Raw genomic sequence first — 16943 nt, forward strand, 5'->3', positions numbered from 1 at the left:
GGTCTGAATATTTATGTAAATAAGGTATTTCTGTTTATTATTATTATTTTATACATTTGCACACAAAAAATCTAAACCTGTTTTCGCTTTGTCATTATGGTAATGAACGCGGTTTGGGTCTTTGCGTGTCAAAAAAAGAAAAGTAAAATGACACATTTTGAAGTGTTCAAATAAGCTTGTTGACCAATCAGGACCTAAATGACTGCACGTCAGATAATAATGTAACGCGTTCATACATTTCAACTTAGTGTAATCAATGTGTAATTAACTATCACTCGTATTTCATACGTCACAACGATTAATCTAACCCAAAAACATAGCTAACGATAAGTCTGTTTCAGTAGCTACAGCTATCTAGCTAGGTGTCATCATCTAAAATAACCCCTAATTTATAAGACAGTTCTTATTTAATTAATGGAGGTCGGGACCCATCTATGTGAAGCTAGACACAATAAGGCTTAGCCACAATAGTGGAATTTGCGTCTAGCCTTCAAAATAAAGGTATGTAATTGACAGAGATGCAAATTAATAGAAATATTATAATTAATGTAATAATAATTTAATGGATCATGCTAAACGAGATTGACATGTTGTATAAAATCAACAAATGACAATAATTTGTTTATTTCACAAATCTGTTGAAATCACACTGGATGTATTAGACTTTAGAGTTGCATTGTGGGGCATCCTTATTTGACTGTACGACCTTACCTATGGATTGTGGATCAATGACATGGGGTATCAGTCTCCTCAGTGACACCCAGAGAACATTAGCGTCGTAGCTCTTATTACGGGACTCTGAAACAACTGTGAATTGAGCCACATTTATTGTACGAGTCAAACCTACTATGCGCATTTAACACCATTCCAGAGGGAAAACAATACTGTGTGGATGTTTTGGAGTCTAACAACTCTGAGGAGGACACGAGGCTGCTTTTTTGCGGCACAAGTCGATAGCGCGGCCGGACCTCGGGCTCGAAGGTCGAGGGTTCGAGACCTGCTCCCTGCTGTTTCTTTACAATACCATGGAAACATTACTATTTTGAATAGTGTGCTATGCCATTCGCTTACCTTTAATACACATTTTTTTAAAGATAATCAAATGTATTTATGTTGGTGTTTCTGTCTTGCTGTTGAGTCACTTGGCAAACTTCTCTCAACTGCCACATAGCTTAAGCCCACCATAGAAGCAGCACCCACGTTAAAACAGATGGGTGATCTGTTACCGGTATGGGAGAATGGTTAAATACATGGCTAAATAGATAGTGGACATACAGACGAGTGCTCATACTGGTGTCTGTGCCTTCCTGTCACAGAAGCAGTGGTCACATCCTGAGACACATATCTATGCAGTAGCTGAGCCCAGGGGACAAGGGCAGAGGATCCTACGTCAACTAGACGTAGGAGGTTACAAGAGGTAGAGGGATCCTACATCGACTAGGCATAGGAGGTTACAAGAGGTAGAGGATCCTACATCGACTAGACATAGGTGTTTACAAGAGGTAGATGATCCTACATCGACTAGACATAGGAGGTTACAAGAGATAGAGGATCCTATGTCAACTAGACATAGGTGTTTACAAGAGGTAGAGGATCCTACATCGACTAGACATAGGAGGTTACAAGAGGTAGAGGATCCTACATCGACTAGACATAGGTGTTTACAAGAGGTAGAGGATCTTACATCAACTAAACAGACTGGTGTCTGTGCCTTCCTGTCACAGAAGCAGTGGTCACATCCTAAGACACATATCTATGCAGTAGCTGAGCCCAGGGGACAAGGTCAGAGGATCCTACATCGACTAGACGTAGGAGGTACAAGAGGTAGAGGATCCTACATCGACGAGGTTAGATCCAGACTTGGGTGCAAAGTCACTCCCTCCTTCAGCCTTCGTCTCTCCTGCAAGCTGCTCCTGCAAGATGCTCCTGCAAGATGCTCCTGCAAGCTGCTTCTGCAAGATGCTCCTGCAAGATGCTCCTGCAAGATGCTCCTGCAAGCTGCTCCTGCAAGCTGCTCCTGCAAGCTGCTCCTGCAAGCTGCTCCCGCAAGATGCTCCTGCAAGCTGCTCCTGCAAGATGCTTCCGCAAGCTGCTCCTGCAAGATGCTCCTGCAAGATGCTCCTGCAAGATGCTCCTGCAAGATGCTCCCTCTGTAGTGCTCTCTGATTGGAGCAGTGTAAAGGTTGAGGTGTTGAATTGATGCCTGTTACATCCTGTGTTTGCTGCCCCCTACCTCATCCAACTGTCCAACTGCATATTTTTTTGTTCCCTCTAATCTGGACAATAAAGTTGCATTGTGTTGTCCTGGCTGGCTGTGAGGTGGCAGCTTGCTACTGGTCTGGCCATGTGTCTGTCTGTATTGTTTTTGTGAGAGGATATGAGAGTACACCCCCCCCCCCCCCACCTCCATCCTCTCTGCCCTCTCCTCCTCCTCCTCCTCCTCATTAGAATAGAGGTGCAGAATCACTGCAGTGATTCATTCTGCTAGTATCCCAAATGACAACCTATTCCCTATATTGTGCACTTCTCTTGAACAGGACTCTGGTCTAAAGTCGTGCACTATACAGGAAATAGGATGTCATTTTAAATAGATGTAATCTTAAATATTCCTCTATCAGTCCTGTCCTAGTTCTGCTGCTCTCAACCCCGGCAAGCTGTATCAGGCTAAATAACTTAGCTAGCTTAGAAAACAGTAGCACTAGCTCTTTATATTAATCCCTGTGTTCTGTGCCAGGGAGCAGCACTGTTTATACAGACAGAGGCCCTTGCTTCAGCATTTGCTTCCTTTACAAAAACCCATGAATAGAGATTGAATGTAGAATAAAAAAAAGCCTGTATCCTGCAGTTATCTGACAAAGACCACTAATCCATCTAGCAGGTGTACAGTGGGTCTGTTAGCTGTGTCTATCTAGTAGGTGTACAGTGGGTCTGTTAGCTGTGTCTATCTAGTAGGTGTACAGTGGGCCTGTTAGCTGTGTCTATCTAGTAGGTGTACAGATCCCTGACCTCAACCCTATCGAAAACCTTTGGGCTGAATTGGAACGCCGACTGAAAGCCAGGCCTAATCGCCCAACATCAGTGCCCGACCTCACTAATGCTCTTGTGGCTGAATGGAAGCAAGTCCCTGCAGCAATGTTCCAACATCTAGTGGAAAGACTTCCCAGAAGAGTGGAGGCTGTTATAGGGGCGGCAGGGTAGCCTAGTGGTTAGAGCGTTGGACTAGTAACCGAAAGGTTGCAAGTTCGAATCCCCGAGCTGACAAGGTACAAATCTGTCGTTCTGCCCCTGAACAGGCAGTTAACCCACTGTTCCTAGGCCATCATTGAAAATAAGAATTTGTTCTTAACTGACTTGCCTAGTAAAACAAAGGTAAAATAAATAAATAAATAAATAGCAGCAATGTTCCAACATCTAGTGGAAAGCCTTCCCAGAAGAGTGGAGGCTGTTATAGCAGTAATGTTCCAACATCTAGTGGAAAGCCTTCCCAGAAGAGTGGAGGCTGTTATAGCAGTAATGTTCCATCATCTAGTGGAAAACCTTCCCAGAAGAGGCTGTTATAGCAGCAAAGGGCGAGGACCAACTCCATAATTCCCATGGTTTTGGAATTAGATGTTGGACAAGCAGGTGTGTATATCGCATATGTGAAGAACGATGACTGTCGATAATGAACAGCTGCAGTATGTCTCGATTCTACCCCGTGTTATTCTGTCAAATATACGCGAGTAAACGAATATGAAGACACATGGAATTATTTTAATTTGACGATTGACACGACTGAAAAGTAGGCGGATATTTTCGTATCTAAAATGGCACGTGAAATGTTGCTTCAGTATACTTTTCTCGAGTTGTGAATTGTGTCGCACAAGGGATGGATAATTGGATGGACTTGCGCCTGGTGAAAACCGTATAGTCTATTGTGCAACATATTCCACAACGCTAACCAAATACACCAGCGACGACACCATTTGGGAGATAAAAGGTTGTGAGTGTTTCTGATCCACAGTTATCTTCCTACAATGCCGTCTTCGGAGCACAGCATTTCCTGATTGGTTTCTTTAGAAATGCACTGAAAGAGAGACGAGCAGATAATGATCGATAATCATGATCAATAATCAATGACCAATAATCATGATCAATAATCAATGGTGAATTATCATGGTCTATAATCAATCGTCAATTATTATGGTCAATAATCAATCAAATCAAATCAAAATCAAATTTATTTATATAGCCCTTCGTACATCAGCTGATATCTCAAAGTGCTGTACAGAAACCCAGCCTAAAACCCCAAACAGCAAACAATGCAGGTGTAAAAGCAAGTAAAAGCAATCGTCAATAATCATGGTCAATGATCAATGACAAAGTTGTTGTGAAGATGGATGTTGCGCGTTTGACACAAATCGTCTGTATCGTTGTTTCAGGCCCGGGTCTTGTCCCCGTCTTGAATACTGTCTGGTAATATGGTCAAGTGCAGCAAAGAAAGGCCTTGAAAAGCTGCAGCTCAGAACAGAGCATTATGCCCCGCCCTTTAACTGCACCTACAGAACTAACATCAACAACATGGATACCAGTCTTTCCTGGTTGAGGAGAGATTAACTGACTCTCCTAATTTTTATGAGAAATATTACTGTGATGAAAATTCCATATAGTCTGTATAATCAAATAACATTCAGCTCAGACACCAATACATACCCCACAAGACATGCCACCAGGGGTCTCTTCAGACACCAATACATACCCCACTAGACATGCCACCAGGGGTCTCTTCAGACACCAATACATACCCCACTAGACATGCCACCAGGGGTCTCTTCAGACACCAATACATACCCCACAAGACATGTCAACAGGGGTCTCTTCAGACACCAAGACATACCCCACAAGACATGCCACCAGGGGTCTCTTCAGACACTAATACATACCCCACAAGACATGCCACCAGGGGTCTCTTCAGACACTAATACATACCCCACAAGACATGCCACCAGGGGTCTCTTCAGACACCAATACATACACCACAAGACATGCCACCAGGGGTCTCTTCAGACACTAATACATACCCCACAAGACATGCCATCAGGGATCTCTTCAGACACTAATACATACCCCACAAGACATGTCACCAGGGGTCTCTTCAGACACCAAGACACACCCCACTAGACATGCCTCCTGGGGTCTCTTCAGACACTCCCCAAGTCAAGACAAATTCCACCAGGGGTCAGACACCCAGACATACAGAGACATGCCTTCAGGGTCTCTTCAGAACAAATACATACCCCACAAGACATGTCAACATTATTCAGGCAAGACACACCCCAAAATGCCTCCTTAAAAGTCCAAAACAATTAAAACATCAAATGAGCTGTGACTCATGGAACTCCCTTCCATCTCCTATTATTCAGGCAAACAGCAAAATGACTCTTAAAGAAATCAATTAAACATCAAATGGAACTCCCTTCCATCTCCTATTACTCAGGCAAACAGCAAAATGACTCTTAAAGAAATCAATTAAACATCGCACGGAACTGCTGAGACTGAGAGGACACACACACACGCACGCACGCACGCACGCACGCACGCACACACGCACGCACACACGCACGCACGCACGCACGCACACGCACGCACACACACACACACACACACACACACACACACACACACACACACACACACACACACACACACACACACACACACACTCTAGCGCACATTGTTTTTCCTAGCCACCGTGCTTCTACACGTGCATTGCTTGCTGTTTGGGGTTTTAGACTGGGTTTCTGTACAGCACTTTGAGATATCAGCTGATGTAAGAAGGGCTATATAAATACATTTGATTTGATTGTGTAATGAATTGCAATTGCAGACAGAGATTCACATACAGATTTACCACAGTAGTCCATAGTAAAGATCTGTGTGACGAAACAGGAGACAACACTCCTTATAGTAGTTGGTGTGGACAACCTACCGTCAATCATACTTTAACATTCTTGCACTGGATTAGATACAAAGTATCTAAGATGAGAAAAACATGTCTAGACGTTGGTTTCTCAATCTACTATCTCGTCCTTGAGGCTGCGTGACTATCAGCAGTTGCAGACAATTCTCCGCCTGAGAACTAAAGCAGTACATCTCTATTTACCCAGGACTTTTCCATCATTGCACATTGCAAGCATAGAAAGGTTATCACATATAATCAAATCAAATCAAACCAAATGTATTTATATAGCCCTTCGTACATCAGCTGATATCTCAAAGTGCTGTACAGAAACCCAGCCTAAAACCCCAAACAGCAAACAATGCAGGTGTAAAAGCACAGTAATCATGGCATCGGGGTAACCCCAACACCAAACCCTCCCAGGTCAATGTAACACAGTAGACATAGAATATGTTTCATTCAGTTCTGTGTGTTAGTCTGCTCTGTCAGCAGCCAGATCAGTTCTCTGAGCAGCCAGATCAGTTCTGTCAGCAGCCAGATCAGTTCTATCTCCACCCAGATCAGTTCTGTCTCCACCCAGATCAGTTCTATCTCCACCCAGATCAGTTCTGTCAGTAGCCAGATCAGTTCTATCTCCACCCAGATCAGTTCTGTCAGCAGCCAGATCAGTTCTGTCTCCACCCAGATCAGTTCTGTCAGCAGCCAGATCAGTTCTGTCTCCACCCAGATCAGTTCTGTCAGCAGCCAGATCAGTTCTGTCAGCAGCCAGATCAGTTCTGTCTCCACCCAGATCAGTTCTGTCTCCACCCAGATCAGTTCTGTCAGCAGCCAGATCAGTTCTGTCAGCACCCAGATCAGTTCTATCAGCAGCCAGATCAGTTCTGTCAGCAGCCAGATCAGTTCTGTCTCCATCCAGATCAGTTCTGTCTCCACCCAGATCAGTTCTGTCTCCACCCAGATCAGTTCTGTCTCCACCCAGATCAGTTCTGTCTCCACCCAGATCAGTTCTGTCTCCACCCAGATCAGTTCTGTCAGCAGCCAGATCAGTTCTGTCTCCACCCAGATCAGTTCTGTCTCCACCCAGGTCAGTTCTGTCTCCACCCAGATCAGTTCTGTCTCCACCCAGATCAGTTCTATCTCCACCCAGATCAGTTCTATCTCCACCCAGATCAGTTCTGTCAGTAGCCAGATCAGTTCTATCTCCACCCAGATCAGTTCTGTCAGCAGCCAGATCAGTTCTGTCTCCACCCAGATCAGTTCTGTCAGCAGCCAGATCAGTTCTGTCTCCACCCAGATCAGTTCAGTCAGCAGCCAGATCAGTTCTGTCAGCAGCCAGATCAGTTCTGTCTCCACCCAGATCAGTTCTGTCTCCACCCAGATCAGTTCTGTCAGCAGCCAGATCAGTTCTGTCAGCACCCAGATCAGTTCTATCAGCAGCCAGATCAGTTCTGTCAGCAGCCAGATCTGTCTCCATCCAGATCAGTTCTGTCTCCACCCAGATCAGTTCTGTCTCCACCCAGATCAGTTCTGTCTCCACCCAGATCAGTTCTGTCTCCACCCAGATCAGTTCTGTCTCCACCCAGATCAGTTCTGTCAGTCAGTTCTGTCTCCACCCAGATCAGTTCTGTCTCCACCCAGATCAGTTCTGTCTCCACCCAGATCAGTTCTGTCTCCACCCAGATCAGTTCTATCTCCACCCAGATCAGTTCTATCTCCACCCAGATCAGTTCTGTCAGTAGCCAGATCAGTTCTATCTCCACCCAGATCAGTTCTGTCAGCAGCCAGATCAGTTCTGTCTCCACCCAGATCAGTTCTGTCAGCAGCCAGATCAGTTCTGTCTCCACCCAGATCAGTTCAGTCAGCAGCCAGATCAGTTCTGTCAGCAGCCAGATCAGTTCTGTCTCCACCCAGATCAGTTCTGTCTCCACCCAGATCAGTTCTGTCAGCAGCCAGATCAGTTCTGTCAGCACCCAGATCAGTTCTATCAGCAGCCAGATCAGTTCTGTCAGCAGCCAGATCAGTTCTGTCTCCACCCAGATCAGTTCTGTCTCCACCCAGATCAGTTCTGTCTCCACCCAGATCAGTTCTGTCTCCACCCAGATCAGTTCTGTCTCCACCCAGATCAGTTCTGTCTCCACCCAGATCAGTTCTGTCTCCACCCAGATCAGTTCTGTCAGCAGCCAGATCAGTTCTGTCTCCACCCAGATCAGTTCTGTCTCCACCCAGATCAGTTCTGTCTCCACCCAGATCAGTTCTGTCTCCACCCAGATCAGTTCTGTCTCCACCCAGATCAATTCCGGGTGTAGGAAGAGTGCAGAAGAGGAGTGCTGATCTAGGATCAGCTCACGGACCTGTCTATTATAATCTAAAAGGCTGAACTGATCCTAAATCAGCGCTCCTACTCTGAGACGCTACGAATACGGTGCCCAGAGCTGCAGACTCTTTTAAGAGTTAATGAATGTGGCAGCATGGTTTATGCATTAGCTCGATGGTGAGATGCTGCTATGATTAATTGATTAATCCCGCTTTTTGTTTGTGCTGGCCATGTATCATTATCTGCTGTGTGTCTACCGATATAACAGTCCTGCAAGTGTGACCTGTAGGTGGCTCTGAGAGAAGCTCAATAGTCTCTACTGTTGTTGAAGGAAAAACACAGCTATGGGGAACCTCTGCGAGGAGCTCAGTAGACTCTACCGTTGTTGAAGGTTAAAACTCTGCTACTGGGAACCTCTGAGAGGAGCTCAATAGACTCTACCATTGTTGAAGGTTAAAACTCTGCTACTGGGACCTCTGAGAGGAGCTCAATAGACTCTACCATTGTTGAAGGTTAAAACTCTGCTACTGGGGACCTCTGAGAGGAGCTCAATAGACTCTACCATTGTTGAAGGTTAAAACTCTGCTACTGGGGACCTCTGAGAGGAGCTCAATAGACTCTACCGTTGTTGAAGGTCCTCTAGCTCTTCCCCGTACTGTGGAATGCAGCTCTGTGTTGTTGGAGTGTTTGCCTCTCCTATATGTCTGATGGATCAGCTTTGAAAAGGCTTTGTTTGTGTCATGGATGATAAACCCGGCTGCCTTTAAGACCCAGTAGCTCCCTGGGCCTAGCAATCCACCCTCCCTGCCTGCCTCCTGCAGAGAACAAGCTAGAGCATACACTAGCGCAGTGCTACCTCTCTCTGCTCTCAGCTGATGCACTCACAGCACAGACAGCAGACCAACCCTGCCTGTAGTTTCTTTCTCTGCTCTGTTTTTCCTTCTCTCTCCATTCATCCTCCTCTCCTCCAGGGCCCGGCGTCTACTCTGAAGTCTGCAGTCGGAGGCTGAGGCTGTCTTTCCTGTCAGTGCAGAGCGCCGTCTGTGAGCCCAGACAGCGAGCCAGGATATACATCTCTCTCTCCCTCCTCTCTCCTGACCAGACAGGGAGGAAATCAGCAGGACCAACGAGGAGTAGGGAAGTTGTCCCTGGGCTGTGGCTGTGTGGACTAGAGGGGGTCGAGGCCTATAGAAGAGAGGCGACCTAGAGGATTATCGAGAGAGAGACTCTCTAGAAGCATCACTGAACCCCCCCCCCCTCCACACCGGCAATACCTCCCCCCCACACCGACGACGTCACCTTCTCCTCCTCATTGTTATAAGAGCAGACAGGCCAGTGTGGAGCCTGGCAAAGACTGGAGAATCAGCATGTCGTCTCAGACTACTAGGAGGAATGTACACACCCGGGTGAGTGTCTGGTAGGGGGCTGCCTGTATAGAGGAGTGGGTTAGTGTCTGGTAGGGGGCTGCCTATATAGAGGAATGGGTTAGTGTCTGGTAGGGGGCTGCCTATATAGAGGAGTGGGTTAGTGTCTGGTAGGGGGCTGCCTATATAGAGGAGTGGGTTAGTGTCTGGGAGGGGCTGCCTGTATAGAGGAGTGGGTTAGTGTCTGGTAGGGGGCTGCCTGTATAGAGGAGTGGGTTAGTGTCTGGTAGGGGGCTGCCTGTATAGAGGATTGGGTGAGTGTCTGGGAGGAGGCTGCCTGTATAGAGGAGTGGGTTAGTGTCTGGGAGGGGGCTGCCTGTATAGAGGAGTGGGTGAGTGTCTGGGAGGGGGCTGCCTATATAGAGGAGTGGGTTAGTGTCTGGGAGGGGGCTGCCTGTATAGAGGACATGGTTAGTGTCTGGGAGGGGGCTGCCTGTATAGAGGAGTGGGTTAGTGTCTGGTAGGGGGCTGCCTGTATAGAGGAGTGGGTGAGTGTCTGGTAGGGGGCTGCCTATATAGAGGAGTGGGTTAGTGTCTGGTAGGGGGCTGCCTGTATAGAGGAGTGGGTTAGTGTCTGGTAGGGGGCTGCCTATATAGAGGAGTGGGTTAGTGTCTGGTAGGGGGCTACTACTAGCCTACCTACAGTCAATGGGTTTTGACTGTTAGCCTACCTACAGTCAATGAGTGTTGACTGTTAGCCTACCTACAGTCAATGGGTGTTGACTGTTAGCCTACCTACAATCAATGGGTGTTGACTATTAGCCTACCTACAATCAATGGGTGTTGACTGTTAGCCTACCTACAATCAATGGGTGTTGACTGTTAGCCTACCTACAGTCAATGGGTGTGTTGACTGTTAACCTACCTACAGTCAATGGGTGTTGACTGTTAGCCTACCTACGTACTCTATGTACAGTTTTCCGGTGTTTATTATGTGCAGTCTGGATGAGAGGAGTGTTAGACGAGACTACATGTTGTCTGTGTACAGCACTGTTACCTTCCTCCTGTCTGTGCTGTGGGGTCTGGGTTTTTCAAGAGGTCTGTGGTGTGTATTGGGTTGAGATCTGTGTTTGTATGGGCCGGAGAGGTGGAGGGCTGTAGGGGTGTATGAGGTATGTCTTAGCTAGTGTTTATGGTTGTTTAGTGTTGGCTGTAGTTACAGTTGAAGTCAAATACATTTAAAGCCACTTCCTGACATGTAATCCAAGTAAAAATTCCCTTTTTTTAGGTCAGTTAGGATCACCACTTCATTTTAAGAATGTGAAATGTCACAATAGTAGTAGAGATAATCATTTTGTCCCATTCCTCCTGACAGAGCTGGTGTAACTGAGTCAGGTTTGTAGGCCTCCTTGCTCGCACATGCTTTTTCGGTTCTGCCCGCAAATTGTCCATGGGATTGAGGTCAGGGCTTTGTGACGGCCACTCCAATACCTTGACTTTTGTTGTCCTTAAGCCAAAACTATAGTTTGTTTAACAAGAAATGTGTGGAGTGGTTGAAAAACAAGTTTTAATGACTCCAACCTAAGTGTATGTAAACATCCGACTTCAATTGCATATTGTTGTTGTTACTGGACAACCAGTCTCATCTCCGTCGCTCTGGATCACTTCCTGTTTGTCATAAGACACTGACTCAGGAGGGATGACATCACAGCTGTTGTGGGAAGGAGCAATGACATCATAGCTACACCTTGTCAGATCTGTCAGGGAAATGCTGAATAGTTGTTGAAATGAAGCCCTGGTCAAAGAAGTGCACTATATAGGGGATAGATTGCCATTTGGGAATGTCCTTATGTGTACTTCACAGTCCACACTGAGGACTTGACCTGATTTAGTACGAACTCTGTTAGCTGTTGGGCCCTGTTCGGTGCCAGACTCAGTGGTTTATATGTTAGCTGGTAGGGCCCTGTTTGGTGCCAGAATCTGTGGTATAGCTCTTAGCTGGTTTGTCCCCGTTCTGTGACAGACTCAGTGGTCTTCCTGTTAGCTGGTTGGGCCCTGCTCGGTGCTAGACTCGGTTGTGTTGCTGTTAGCTGGTAAGGCCCTGTGTGGTGCCAGACTCAGTGGTATATATGTTAGCTGGTTGGGCCCTGTTCGGTGCCAGACTCAGTGGTTTATTTGTTAGCTGTTGGGCCCTGTTCGGTGCCAGACTCAGTGGTATATATGTTAGCTGGTAGGGCCCTGTTCGGTGCCAGACTCAGTGGTATATATGTTAGCTGGTAGGGCCCTGTTTGTTTCCAGACTCAGTGGTTTATATGTTAGCTGGTAGGGCCCTGTTTGTTTCCAGACTCAGTGGTTTATATGTTAGCTGGTAGGGCCCTGTTCGGTGCCAGACTCAGTGGTATATATGTTAGCTGGTAGGGCCCTGTTCGGTGCCAGACTCAGTGGTTTATATGTTAGCTGGTAGGGCCCTGTTTGTTTCCAGACTCAGTGGTATATATGTTAGCTGGTAGGGCCCTGTTTGTTTCCAGACTCAGTGGTTTATATGTTAGCTGGTAGGGCCCTGTTCGGTGCCAGACTCAGTGGTATATATGTTAGCTGGTAGGGCCCTGTTCGGTGCCAGACTCAGTGGTTTATATGTTAGCTGGTAGGGCCCTGTTTGTTTCCAGACTCAGTGGTATATATGTTAGCTGGTAGGGCCCTGTTTGTTTCCAGACTCAGTGGTATATATTTACATTTTACATTTAAGTCATTTAGCAGACGCTCTTATCCAGAGCGACTTACAAATTGGTGCATTCACCTTATGACATCCAGTGGAACAGCCACTTTACAATAGTGCATCTAAATATTTTAAGGGGGGGGGGGGGTGAGAAGGATTACTTTATCCTATCCTAAGTATTCCTTAAAGAGGTGGGGTTTCAGGTGTCTCCGGAAGGTGGTGATTGACTCCGCTGTCCTGGCGTCGTGAGGGAGTTTGTTCCACCATTGGGGAGCCAGAGCAGCGAACAGTTTTGACTGGGCTGAGCGGGAACTGTACTTCCTCAGTGGTAGGGAGACGAGCAGGCCAGAGGTGGATGAACGCAGTGCCCTTATTTGGGTGTAGGGCCTGATCAGAGCCTGGAGGTACTGAGGTGCCGTTCCCCTCACAGCTCCGTAGGCAAGCACCATGGTCTTGTAGCGGATGCGAGCTTCAACTGGAAGCCAGTGGAGAGAGCGGAGGAGCGGGGTGACGTGAGAGAACTTGGGAAGGTTGAACACTAGACGGGCTGCGGCGTTCTGGATGAGTTGTAGGGGTTTAATGGCACAGGCAGGGAGCCCAGCCAACAGCGAGTTGCAGTAATCCAGACGGGAGATGACAAGTGCCTGGATTAGGACCTGCGCCGCTTCCTGTGTGAGGCAGGGTCGTACTCTGCGGATGTTGTAGAGCATGAACCTACAGGAACGTGCCACCGTCTTGATGTTAGTTGAGAACGACAGGGTGTTGTCCAGGATCACACCAAGGTTCTTAGCGCTCTGGGAGGAGGACACAATGGAGTTGTCAACCGTGATGGCGAGATCATGGAACGGGCAGTCCTTCCCCGGGAGGAAGAGCAGCTCCGTCTTGCCGAAGTTCAGCTTGAGGTGGTGATCCGTCATCCACACTGATATGTCTGCCAGACATGCAGAGATGCGATTCGCCACCTGGTCATCAGAAGGGGGAAAGGAGAAGATTAATTGTGTGTCGTCTGCATAGCAATGATAGGAGAGACCATGTGAGGTTATGACAGAGCCAAGTGACTTGGTGTATAGCGAGAATAGGAGAGGGCCTAGAACAGAGCCCTGGGGGACACCAGTGGTGAGAGCGCGTGGTGAGGAGACAGATTCTCGCCACGCCACCTGGTAGGAGCGACCTGTCAGGTAGGACGCAATCCAAGCGTGGGCCGCGCCAGAGATGCCCAACTCGGAGAGGGTGGAGAGGAGGATCTGATGGTTCACAGTATCGAAGGCAGCCGATAGGTCTAGAAGGATGAGAGCAGAGGAGAGAGAGTTAGCTTTAGCGGTGCGGAGCGCCTCCGTGATACAGAGAAGAGCAGTCTCAGTTGAATGACTAGTCTTGAAACCTGACTGATTTGGATCAAGCAGGTCATTCTGAGAGAGATAGCGGGAGAGCTGACCAAGGACGGCACGTTCAAGAGTTTTGGAGAGAAAAGAAAGAAGGGATACTGGTCTGTAGTTGTTAACATCGGAGGGATCGAGTGTAGGTTTTTTCAGAAGGGGTGCAACTCTCGCTCTCTTGAAGACGGAAGGGACGTAGCCAGTGGTCAGGGATAAGTTGATGAGCGAGGTGAGGTAAGGGAGAAGGTCTCCGGAAATGGTCTGGAGAAGAGAGGAGGGGATAGGGTCGAGCGGGCAGGTTGTTGGGCGGCCGGCCGTCACAAGACGCGAGATTTCATCTGGAGAGAGAGGGGAGAAAGAGGTCAGAGCACAGGGTAGGGCAGTGTGAGCAGAACCAGCAGTGTCGTTTGACTTAGCAAACGAGGATCGGATGTCGTCGACCTTCTTTTCAAAATGGTTGACGAAGTCATCTGCAGAGAGGGAGGAGGAGGGGGAGGGGGAGGAGGATTCAGGAGGGAGGAGAAGGTGGCAAAGAGCTTCCTAGGGTTAGAGGCAGATGCTTGAAATTTAGAGTGGTAGAAAGTGGTTTTAGCAGCAGAGACAGAGGAGGAAAATGTAGAGAGGAGGGAGCGAAAGGATGCCAGGTCCGCAGGGAGGCGAGTTTTCCTCCATTTCCGCTCGGCTGCCCGGAGCCCTGTTCTGTGAGCTCGCAATGAGTCGTCAAGCCATGGAGCGGGAGGGGAGGACCGAGCCGGCCTGGAAGATAGGGGACATAGAGAGTCAAAGGATGCAGAAAGGGAGGAGAGGAGCGTTGAGGAGGCAGAATCAGGAGATAGGTTGGAGAAGGTTTGAGCAGAGGGAAGAGATGATAGGATGGAAGAGGAGAGAGTAGCGGGGGAGAGAGAGCGAAGGTTGGGACGGCGCGATACCATCCGAGTAGGGGCAGTGTGGGAAGTGTTGGATGAGAGCGAGAGGGAAAAGGATACAAGGTAGTGGTCGGAGACTTGGAGGGGAGTTGCAATGAGGTTAGTGGAAGAACAGCATCTAGTAAAGATGAGGTCGAGCGTATTGCCTGCCTTGTGAGTAGGGGGGGAAGGTGAGAGGGTGAGGTCAAAAGAGGAGAGGAGTGTATGTATATATGTTAGCTGGTAGGGCCCTGTTTGTTTCCAGACTCAGTGGTTTATATGTTAGCTGGTAGGGCCCTGTTTGTTTCCAGACTCAGTGGTATATATGTTAGCTGGTAGGGCCCTGTTTGTTTCCAGACTCAGTGGTTTATATGTTAGCTGGTAGGGCCCTGTTTGTTTCCAGACTCAGTGGTATATATGTTAGCTGGTAGGGCCGTGTGTGTGTGTGTATGTGTGTGTGTGTGTGTGCGTGTGCGTGTGCGTGTGCATGTGCGTGTGCGTGTGCGTGTGCGTGTGCGTGTGCGTGTGCGTGTGCGTGTGTGTGTGTGTGTGTGTATGTATGTGTGTGTGTGTGTGTGTGTGTGTGTGTGTGTGTGTGTGTGTGTGTGTGTGTGTGTGTGTGTGTGTGTGTGTGTGTGTGTGTGTGTGTGTGTGTGTGTGTGTGTGTGTGTGTGTGTGTGTGTGTGTGTGTGTGTGTAAGAGTAGAGTAGTATTGAATCATTCAGGATGTCTCCTCCAGCATGGTGAACTGGGCCACATCCCAAATGGTTACCCAATACCCAAGACTCGAAAAAGTAGTGCACTATATACTACAAAAGGACTGCACTATATACTACAAAAGTAGTGCACTATATACTACAAAAGGACTGCACTATATACTACAAAAGTAGTGCACTATATACTACAAAAGGACTGCACTATATACTACAAAAGTAGTGCACTATATACTACAAAAGGACTGCACTATATACTACAAAAGGACTGCACTACATAGCGGATAGGGTGCCTTTGGGTTGTGTCCTTGGTCTCAGGCTCAGGCTGAGTATTGTATAAAACATAATGAATCTTTAATTTCATTCATTTCACTTAGTACCAAGGATGCTTAAGCAGTAGAGTGAGTCCCTATTCAAATTGAACAGCTCATTCTCTGCAGTACCACAGAAAGAGTGCTCTGTTGTTGTAGTACAGACCAGTGTATCTGTTTTTAGTAATAAGAGCAGCTGTAATGTAGTAGTGCAGCTGTTCCTACATGAGTAACACTATAGGACTGCTACCTACTATAGGACTACTATAGGACTACTACCTACTATATGACTACTATAGGACTGCTACCTACTATAGGACTACTATAGGACTACTACCTACTATAGGACTACTATAGGACTACTACCTACTATAGGACTACTATAGGACTACTACCTACTATAGGACTACTACCTACTATAGGACTACTACCTACTATAGGACTACTATAGGACTACTACCTACTATAGGACTACTATAGGACTACTACCTACTATAGGACTACTATAGGACTACTACCTACTATAGGACTACTATAGGACTACTACCTACTATAGGACTACTATAGGACTACTACCTACTATAGGACTACTATAGGACTACTACCTACTATAGGACTACTATAGGACTACTACCTACTATATGACTACTATAGGACTACTACCTACTATAGGACTACTATAGGACTACTACCTACTATAGGACTACTATAGAACTACTACCTACTATATGACTACTATAGGACTACTAACTACTATATGACTACTATAGGACTACTACCTACTATATGACTACTATAGGACTACTACCTACTATAGGACTACTACCTACTATAGGACTACTATAGGACTAATACCTACTATAGGACTACTACCTACTATAGGACTACTATAGGACTACTACCTACTATAGGACTACTACCTACTATAGAACTACTACCTACTATAGTAACACAGAAAGAGTGCTCTGTTGTTGTAGTACAGACCAGTGTATCTGTTTTAGTAATAAGAGCAGCTGTAATGTAGTAGTGCAGCTGTTCCTACATGAGTAACACTATAGGACTGCTACCTACTATAGGACTACTATAGGACTACTACCTACTATATGACTACTATAGGACTACTACCTACTATATGACTACTACCTACTATAGGACTACTATAGGACTACTACCTACTATAGGACTACTACCTACTATAGGACTACTAACTACTATATGACTACTACCTACTATAGGACTACTATAGGACTACTACCTACTATAGGACTACTACCTACTATAGAACTACTACCTACTATAGGACTAC

The 16943-nt window shown here is 46.9% G+C and overlaps 1 protein-coding gene across 8 annotated transcripts in view; it reads left to right on the forward strand.

The window, feature by feature from the left end:
- The first annotated feature begins 9000 nt into the window (after window positions 1-9000).
- Window positions 9001-16943, forward strand: part of LOC124046819 (dynactin subunit 1-like) — an 808447-nt gene continuing 800504 nt past the window's right edge. For 2 of the 8 annotated variants that reach the window (XM_046367575.1, XM_046367576.1), the window contains exon 1: window positions 9007-9658. In XM_046367575.1, coding sequence (XP_046223531.1) covers window positions 9620-9658 — 39 coding nt within the window. In that variant the 5' untranslated portion in view covers window positions 9007-9619. Of the gene's footprint in view, window positions 9659-16943 lie in introns of all 8 variants that reach the window. The other 6 variants (XM_046367579.1, XM_046367578.1, XM_046367580.1 and 3 more) reach the window with 4 other exon arrangements.

Source organism: Oncorhynchus gorbuscha, linkage group LG10 (assembly GCF_021184085.1).
Source record: "Oncorhynchus gorbuscha isolate QuinsamMale2020 ecotype Even-year linkage group LG10, OgorEven_v1.0, whole genome shotgun sequence".
Taxonomy (NCBI): domain Eukaryota; kingdom Metazoa; phylum Chordata; class Actinopteri; order Salmoniformes; family Salmonidae; genus Oncorhynchus; species Oncorhynchus gorbuscha.